General features: G+C 36.1%; 1 protein-coding gene across 1 annotated transcript in view; it reads left to right on the plus strand.

Moving 5' to 3' along the window:
* Positions 1 to 3,232: 3,232 nt before the first annotated feature.
* The window catches only part of LOC121372834 (acidic mammalian chitinase-like), a 22,543-nt gene continuing 15,401 nt past the window's right edge, over positions 3,233 to 10,374 (plus strand). Inside the window, exon 1 of the mRNA XM_041499314.1 lies at positions 3,233 to 3,287. Coding sequence (XP_041355248.1) covers positions 3,233 to 3,287 — 55 coding nt within the window. The remainder of the gene's footprint in view (positions 3,288 to 10,374) is intronic.

Genomic DNA, 10,374 nt, shown 5'->3' on the forward strand with positions numbered 1-10,374 from the left:
TTTTTTAATTAGCATCAAGGCATCTTTTACATACACTTCCCCCAAATACATGACAGCAATAAAACACTGTTAATAAACTCAACTTCTGTCTCGTGTATGTCACACACGACACCTTATTGCCAATATAGTGTTTATCTAATCTACAAATGACATGTTATTTGACTTGTAAAACGGATATGGTCAGCATAAACGATATATATATATATATATATATATATATATATATATATATATATATATATATATATATATATATTAAACGATCTTCCAACGCCAAGACTGTCCAGTTGTCTGGTGAATTCTCCGGTGTAGAGGTGAGTAGTTATTGTTGAGAGTGACAGTGGTGTACCGGCCTCGGTGACGTCGTCGTTAAGCCATCGGACATAAGGTTGGTAGCAGGTACAGGGTACGCAGCCCAGTTCCCCCCACCCCCGCCCCCTCCCCGAGCGAGTTTTAACGACTCAATGGTAATATATAAGGTGAAAGACCACTACACTCACGTCTCTCTCTCTCTCTCACTAACCACTAACAAACTAACCCCTAACTCACTGTCCTGGACAGACAGCCCATGTAGCTGAGGTATGTGCCCAGGACAGCGTGCTTGAACCTTAATTACATATTAGCATGAAAATGAGTTAAAACGAAAGGAAATGAAAGGAACAGTGGTGTGATCAGGGGGCCGCGTGCTCGTGAACATTTCGACTGGTACCATAGTTCTGTTGATCACATTCAATTAACATGAGGCGCAAAACCAGTCTATCGAACGACCGCGATCGTTCGCTCTCTTGAACGCGCCCGAGGTCAGTAACGTAGGTGGATTGTCGGCTTTACCATGTGACGGTAAGAATGGGAAACTCGGCGGAACTTGCCGAACTTAATAATTCCCGATTACGGCCCCGATTTCAGCCAGCAAACGTTTCGCTAACGTTCGCGATCTATTTTATTGGTTCCCAAAGTGGTAATTCGGTTTACTGTGCAGCGTAAAAAAAAAAAAAAATCAGTCTAGCGAACGTTAGCGACAAGCGGTTGACAACTTACGCCAGAACACCGAAAGGCTTGCCGAGCTGATTTTCCCGATTACAGGATAAAGTCGAGAACCTACGTCTTTAACATGTTATTAGTTTTATCCTGCAACTCGGCAAAAGGAGTGGGGAAATCACCTTTATTCCTAACTTTTAGGGGCGGAACGTAGCCCAGTGGTAAAGCGCCCGCCAGATGCGCGGTCGGTGTGGGATCGATCCCGTCGGTGGTCCATTTTGGGCTATTTGTCGTTCCAGCTAGTGCACCACAACTGGTATATCAGAGGCCGTGATATGTGCTATCCTGTCTGTGGGATGGTGCATATAAAAGATCCCTTGCTGCTAATCGAAAAGAGTATCCCATGTAGTGGCGACAGCGGTTTTCCTCTCTCAATATCTGAGTGGTCCTTAACCATAAGTCCGACGCCATATAACCCTAAATAGAATGTGCTGAGTGCGTCGTTAAATAAAACATCTCCTTCCTTCCTTCCTAACTTTCAATACGCTCAAGCTGAACAAACAAGCTTTTCATAGTATGGCAAGTCATGATTTCATTCTTGTAAGTAAAATGTTTGTTTGTTTTGTTTAACGACACCACTGGAGCACATTGATTAATCGGCTACTGGATGACAAACATTTGGTGATTCTGACACGTTGTCATCAGAGGAAACCCGCTACACTTTTCCTAATGCAGCAAGGGATTTTTAATATGCCTTTGATATGCCAGTCGTGGTGCACTGGCTGGGACGAGAAATAGCCCAATGGACCCGCAGACGGGGATCGATCCCAAACCGACCGCGCATTAAGCGAGCGCTTTACCACTGGGCTACGTCCTGCCCCCTCATTCTTGTAAGAACCCATTGGGCTATTTCTCGTTCCAGCCAGTGCACCACGACTGGTATATCAAAGGATGTGGTATATGCTAGCCTCTCTGTGGAATGGTCCATATGAAATACCCATTGCTACTAATGCAGCAGGTTTCCTCTCTAATACTATATGCCGAAATTACCCAATGTTTCACATACCATAGCCTGTGATTTATAAATCAAAATGCTCTAGTGGTGTTGTTAAACAAAACAAATGTTAACGTTCTTGTATGAGTTGTCAGACATGTCACGTGACATGCTAACTGCTAAACAATGTCAGTAATGTTGAATGTCACTATATTTGGCAGCGGTAGACTCGTTAACTAGCTAATGATAGGTTTAGCGCTGAAACATATATAGTGACGTAACACAAAGAAGCGACATCTCCTAGGAGAATATCGCTAATTATAGTGCCAGCGACATCTCCTACAAAAGCCTTTAATGGAAATGTTTCATTTAACGACGCACTCAACACATTTTATATACGGTTATATTGCGTCGGACATATGGTTAAGGATCACACTGATATTGAGAAAGAAAACCTGCTGTCGCCACTTCATGGGCTACACTTTTCGATTAGCAGCAAGGGATCTTTTATATGCACCATCCCATAGACAGGATAGCACATACCACGGCCTTTGATATACCAGTCGTGGTGCACTGGCTGGAAGGAAAAATAGCCCAATGGACCCACCGACGGGGATCGATCCACCACCGACTGCGCATCACGCGAGCGCTTTACCACTGGACTACGTCCCGTCCCCAAAGCCTTTCAAGGACGATAAACATGATTATTTCGATATTTGGTCGATTTGGAAGAGAGGTAACCCACTGCCGCCTTACAGGCAAAACATCAAGGCCTCTTTTATATGTACTTCCCACAGTCAGGACAGTACGTGCCACGACCTTTGATGTTCTAGTCGTTAGGGCACTAGTTGGGACGGGGAAAACCCCAAATCCACCGAAATCACGATCGACCTCACATTCCGCTCCTGTCTGTCTGTCTCTGACTCTTTCTTAATTTCTGTGTTTGTCTGTTGCCTGTCTGTTTCTTTATATCTGTGTCTGTCCATACATCATATTAGTATCAAAACTTCCAACATCTCCAAAGAACCAGCACATAAAACTAGTTAGAAACAAATTGTTCTTGGCTACTTATTTGTTAAACAAAATTATCGCTTGCAAAATATTCATATTGTGAAAATGTTGGGAGAAACATTAATATGGGCTAATTGCTGTTGTTCCATCCCCAGATCGCTCAAAACATATTTCTAATTGCAATAAATATTGTTTAAAGCACAGACATTCCTTTCCTTTCCCGCCAGGTAAATCAACAAGTACGCTGCCATGAAAGTTCTACTGGTGGCCAGTCTACTTGTGGCATGTTTTGTCTTGTCACAAGGTAAGTACTACACACCCATATCTTGTTCATTCGTGTTTTATCGACTACAAAGATCTCGTGTGCGATACGAGTAATATTTAAAAAAAAAACCCCAAAAACAAACAAAAACCCCCACCACCACGCAACGTGTCAATTGTCAGAATTTCAAACCTGCTGCACCGATTCACATGACATTTGACAGCTCGGCCATCGGGACATCCACAAACATGGAAGCCCAGTTACAAGTTAAACACTCGGTTAGAAATCAACGTTCAAGTGTTTTGCCGAAGCCTTTGATTGACTCCTCTACATTAAAGGGACATTCCTGAGTTTGCTGCATTGGAAGATGTTTCCGACTAATAAAATATTTCTACAATTAAACTTACATATTAAATATATTTTCTGGTTTAGAATATCATTGTCTGTATATTCAATGTGTTTCTGACCGTCTTAATATTTGTAAAAAGCCCAAACTGGATTTTGTCTATTTTAGGAAATAAAATAAAATTTAACCTAGTACAATGAATGAATGAATGAATGAATGTTTAACGACACCCCAGCACGAAAAATACATCGGCTATTGGGTGTCAAGCTATGGTAATGCAAACAAGTAATGATCAACATCAGTATAACAAATTTTAAATAAAAACACAGTGTAAAGAACTGTGCAAAAATACAAATATCACAGATACATGTAGATACTAACTTTTACTAAAAAATTCAATTTGTGCTCTATTGGCCATTCTCAAAGAGAATGTTACACCCCTACATCACGGTGAGGTTACAGCACGCGCAGGGGAACGTAGTACAAATATTAGAACGATCAGAAACTCCTGACATTCCTGAGTTTGCTGCAATGTTTAAGATGTTTCCGACTAATACAATATTTCTACGATTAAACTTACATATTAAATATATTTTCTTGTTTAGAATATCAGTGTCTGTATATTCAATGCATTTGTGGTCATCTTAATATTTGTAAGAAGCCCAAACTGGATTTTGTCTTCAAATAATTTTTCGTATGAAATTTAATCTAATACAAATATTAGAACGATCAGAAACACGTTTAATATACAGCCACTAATAGTTTATGCAGAAAAATATATTTGGTATGCAATTACAAGCGTTAAAAAGTCTCTGTTAGTCGATAACATCTTAAACATTGCAGCAAACTCAGGAATGTCCCTTTAACGATACTATCTTGTTTGCTGCCATTGTTAGAATGTTTTTCCACTGACAAAACCTTTAAAGCGACGTGACTTAACTTTCACATTAAGAATATATTTTCTTTAGAATATCACATATTTAATGTCTTTTTCTTTTCGTCGTTATAATATTTCTATGAGATCAAACTTCATTTTATTTCATAACGAACGAAATTATTTATTGTCGTAAATTGAGTTTTAGCAGCTACGTAAAGTGGAAAGTTGTTTTGTTACTGTTCTGTTTGGAATATTGTGTGTCAAATATATATATATATATATATATATATATATATATATATATATATATATATATATATATATATATATATATATATATATATATATGGTTCAAATAACTTGGTACATATCAAAGTAATACGTCCCACTAGAACGCCAAGTGAGACGTAACACTTCGACGTCACACGATGACGTCATTAATTGACGCGCTACAACTTTACAGGAACGTCAGCTAAACGAGTTACTTCTATTTCTTTTCATTTCCTTTTCTGTCATTTCAGTTTGTTCAAACATTTTACACAAACGTTTATTTTATTTATTTATTTATCGAAAATTGCAGTCGCCATTATTGTACAATTTAATGTTTGTAATTAAGAGAGGACCTCGTAAGTTGGATAACTTGTGCCCAATCTCTCTCTCTCTCTCTCTCTCTCTCTCTCTCCTCCTCTCTCTCTCTCTCTCTCTCTCTCTCTCTCTCTCTCTCTCTCTCTCTCTCTCTCTCTCTCTCTCTCTCTCTGTGTGTGTGTGTGTGTGTGTGTATTATATATATTCAATAAAATATGTTTTCAATCAAACGAGTTGAGTGCTATGAATTAACATCAATTATGGGTAATAAATAGGATATTAAACGGGCTTCCATTTCGCATCATGTTTATTTCCAAAGTGAATTCATTTTCAATTGTCACGAGCTTTATAATTATGTCACCTATATGGTATATGGTTCTAAGATAATTGAGGTTTGCACTATATCTGTAGAATGTGTGAACGTACTTTAGGTACGAACAAAGAGTAACTGATTTTTACTTCAAATAAAGATATAGGCTACGCATTTGATTTTAGTTTTGATTACTCAACAACTGTTTTCGGCTTATCAGTTAAATCAAAAACTAAAATGATCGCTTAACATTAATTTGAATATATAGAAAAACGAGAAAAAATACAAAAACTCCATAAATCTGGGAAGTAAGATTTGCGTATCAAAATTATTGTTTGAAAACCCAGTGAATGTTAAACTATCTCCGTTTAAAAAAACAAACAAATAATTAGTGCTTAACGTTTTTTGTGTGTTTTCAGGACGTTTCTTAAAATATAAATTAGTGCTTAACGTTCCTTGTGTGTTTTCAGGACGTTTCTTAAAATATAAATTAGTGCTTAACATTTTTTTTTGTGCTTTCAGGACGTTTCTTAAAATATAAATTAGTGCTTAACATTTTTGTTTTGTTTTCAGGACGTTTCTTAAAATATAAATTAGTGCTTAACATTTTTCTGTGTGTTTTCAGGACGTTTCTTAAAATATAAATTAGTGCATAATTATTTTTTGTTTGTTTTCAGGACGTTTCTTAAAATATATATTAGTGCTTAACGTTTTTTGTGTGTGGGGGCGGAAGTGTAGTGCTTAGACATCTGGAATGTGGTAAAATGTATGTGTTGTTAACTAGTTGCTGAATAAATGCCGGTTATGTAAATTCTTGAATCAGATGTGACTGCAGAGTCCAAAAGAAACACGCAGTTGAGAAAATATTAACTGAACAGAGACATAAAGAAACTAGTTAAACAGGAAAGTTATTTTCCCTTATTTTGGTTTGAATAGTCACTATGTGTATTAGAGAAAAATAATATAACTAAATTAATTTGCCGGGGACAGGACGTAGCCCAGTAGTAAAGTGCTGGCCTGATGTGCGGTCAGAATAGGATCGATCCCTATTAGTGGAATCATTGAACTACATGTATTTCTCGTTCCAGCCAGTGTTTCACTACTGGTGTTACAGACTATGATGTGTACTATTCTGTATGTAGGATGATGCATATATTAAAGATCCCTTGGTGATAATAAAAAGAATAGTTGCCCATAGTTTCCTCTATAACATATATTTGTGGTCATTAACCACATGTCTGACACAACATAACTGTAGTTGTGTTGAGTGTCATTAAATATAAAATTCCTTTCTATATATATTTTTTTTAAACATGGCTCCCATATGCAACAACCTTAGTTAAAAATTATTAACAAGCTATGTCTGTATTGTGTAGACAATTTGAATATTATATAAAAAATTAATTTAAGTTGCAATTTAAAATGAAAATGCCTGGGAATTGTTTATTGTAATAAGGATGCTGGCCCAAAGATGATAAATGTTTTATGACCATACGCAATAAAATATTTTAATTTACTTAGCACAGAGGGAAATTAGTTTATATTATTTCAAAGGCATCATCACAGGATTGTAACTTTTCTAGTCATTGTATACTTTATAGACATTATATAATATTTGACATATAGTTTAAAATCAAGCACTTTTCTTTCAATCCGAGTCCGTTCATGGCAGTTCATATTATAACTAATTGGTTAGAAGAAGCGACCCCTTTATGTAAATAACATGAAATAAATATGCATACTAATAATAAATATTGTTCATTGTAGTAGTTGAAATGTATGCACATACATATTTTCTGGGCTAAAATATCTAGATATTACTACATTAACTGGAATAATTGTAACGTTCCAGATGTTCCAATGACGAGGGATCTCTGGTCATTATAACAAAGTGGTTACTGCTATAGTGTGTTTAAATAAAATGTGTGTGTGTGTACAAGCATATCATTCAACGAGCGCATTAGACAAACATTATACTTAATCACGCACCAGATCAATGCTGATGACGAATGCATTAAACTGTATTTAGATATTGTTTACACCAGTCCTGGTCTCACTGTAGCTAATAACATTCACTGTTATCATTATTATAACATCAATTTGTTAAATATTTTAATCAACAATCTTTATTCAATGAACGCATTAAAATGTTTTCAAAACATTGACAATCAAAACACGAAACTATACCTGAAAATGTATCTTATTTTTAATCTACAGTCACCGCAATGTATTTGCAATTTATATATGATAAGACTAGTATTTCATTCCTGTATACAGTATATCACCCATGTCAGCATAGCTCAGTAGTACAGGTAGATGCGATAGGATATATGACTCATCGGCTCTTATCTTACTTCAACCAGTGCCCAGGACTGGTACATTCAAGATTGTGGTATTTACTTTCCTGTCAATTGGGAAGTGCTTATAAATAATACCTTGTCGCTTATAAATAATACCTTGTCGCTTATAAATAATACCTTGTCGCTGTTTTAATGGAGTAGCCACTACCTTGGTAACAATTTTCCTTCTGCATTTTACAAACCAAGTGTCGAAATACCTCACAAACAGGACATATGATAAGCATGGTTTAAAAATATCATGTGCTGGCTTGCCATTAAATATTTCTTTTCCATCCATGCCAATATCCAACTAGTCCACACACCTTAACGGCGTATAAATATATATATATATATATATATATATATATATATATATATATATATATATATATATTAGGGTAGCCAGGACTTTATATTGGGGGTGGAGTGGGGATAGAGGGCACTGCTTTTACACATATTATGGGGCGACATGCATTATAAAAGTTGGTATTGTGAACAAAGAGGTATATTTATTAAGAGAAGGTCCTCTTGTGTCCAATATCTGGTTACCAGGATACACCAGTACACAGCTGTGCAATTTAAAGTATATCAATAAATAGATTTTGGTTTCAACACAGTTATCTTTAGTAGTATTACTTGCATATTTAAAATTACTCAACAAAATGAATTAAGGGCCAGTAGACTTGTGGTAATTATTTGCTACTGTCATATTATTTTAGTAAGTTTTTATCACATATAACTTCTAAACATTGTTTCAGTAACATCTGACCCATGTTACATGCAAACATGAAAACCCCACGAAAATGCGCATTCTGCTAGGAATCATTACTCGTCTGACCCATGTTACATGCAAACATGAAAACCCCACGAAAATGCGCATTCTGCTAGGAATCATTACTCGTCTGACCCATGTTACATGCAAACATGAAAACCCCACGAAAATACGCATTCTGCTAGGAATCATTACACGTTGATTGTAAATATATTTGTCATTATATTCTCTTTAAATTGCTGTTTAAATCATTAAGTTGAAGAACATTTGTTTAGAACATGTCAAAACGTAGACACTTTACAACGAATGGAAACCTTAAAGGAAAAATGCCGAATATAGTCACTAGCCCTATATTAATTTTGTTTCGTTAAATTACTGTGTATTAGAAATCATTAAACGTATTAACTTATCTTAACTGTTGAATTAACATTATTTATTAAGTTAGTATCTCAACACTACAGATATGGTGCAGTTTACTCCAATAGCTTACATTTCGTGTTTAATTCGTGTAATAAATATATCTGTTATAACTGGTATGATAGCTTACATTTCATGTAATAATTAGTGTAACAAATGTATCTGTTATAACTGGTTTTAAGGCTTTGCTTTGTTTGACAAATTGTTTTTCTGAAGTTGTTAAATGCTTGTACCAACCTGCTACATTACCAGGGAGCCGAATTCATCGTCTCAGTGTAGGATAAGGTTACTTTGCACACAGCTGGAAACACCCATGACCCTTGCCAATGTCTGCCATCCAGAGATAATTTGTTACTGTTTACAATTACTTCCTGCTCCAGTACATTTTCAAAGTATTAACAACACAGACCCATTAGGTGTTTCAGAGCGGCTGCGAACTTGAAAGTTTACTGTATGCCACGTGGACTCATTGCAAGATAATATTAATCTTGACTTGAGATTTCACACAATTTGTTACATGCTGGGCTGTAAGAAGAACTGTTTATAAAATAGCTTGCTCTGGCATGCTGGTCGGAGCTGTTTGTGTTCAAGTTCCTGGAGCCAGAATAAATAAAATATTTCTTCATCTAATTACATCATTATCTATTATTACTAGCAGACCAACTTTTAAATTTTATAATAAAACAAGTAACTGGTAGTATCTAAAAGCAAAATATTTAGCAAAAGTTAAGTTTCCGATTTTTAAGTGCATTCCAAAGTTTTCAGTGCAGTTTTTTCAGATTGAAGTGGAAAGGAGGTAAGTGGTTCTGGCACTAACCCCTCGATATATAGGGGTACGTTTCCTCACAGGTATTAAATATCGTAAGAATTGGATATGAATGTTTTCAAATCCCCAAACTTCATAGCCATAAAGGAATAATTACTATGTCAAATAACTTTAGTCGATATTCAACTGACAAACAAAGTTCGTTAGATTTTCTTAAGATGTAAAGCATGACTTTTCTAGCTGGGCGTGCTAGATGTTTCTTGCACAAATTAAATTTATTACTTTTCTCAAACCAAATACCAAACTATTTATAATAATTCATGTTTTCCAATGCTTGATTACCTAAATGGAATACCCTCTTATAATCTTTCTTTATTCCTCCAAACAGCCCGCTTGATGAGCGGTAGGTCTGGGATCGATCCTCGTCGTTGGGCCCTTTGGGCTATTTATCGTTCCGGCCAGTGCACCACGACTGGAATATCAAAGGCTGTAGTATGTATTACCCTGTCTGTGGGATGGTGCATACGAAAGATCCCTTGCTGCTAATCGAAAAGAGTAGGCCATGAAGTGGCGACAGCGGGTTTCCTCTCTCAATATCTGTGTGGTCCTTAGCCATATGTCTGTAAATAAAATGTGTTGAATACGTCGTTAAATAAAACATTCCTTCCTTCCTACCTCCAAATATAACGATCTTGCTTTTGGACGTATTTATGGCTA

Source organism: Gigantopelta aegis, chromosome 1, assembly GCF_016097555.1.
Source record: "Gigantopelta aegis isolate Gae_Host chromosome 1, Gae_host_genome, whole genome shotgun sequence".
NCBI lineage: Eukaryota > Metazoa > Mollusca > Gastropoda > Neomphalida > Peltospiridae > Gigantopelta > Gigantopelta aegis.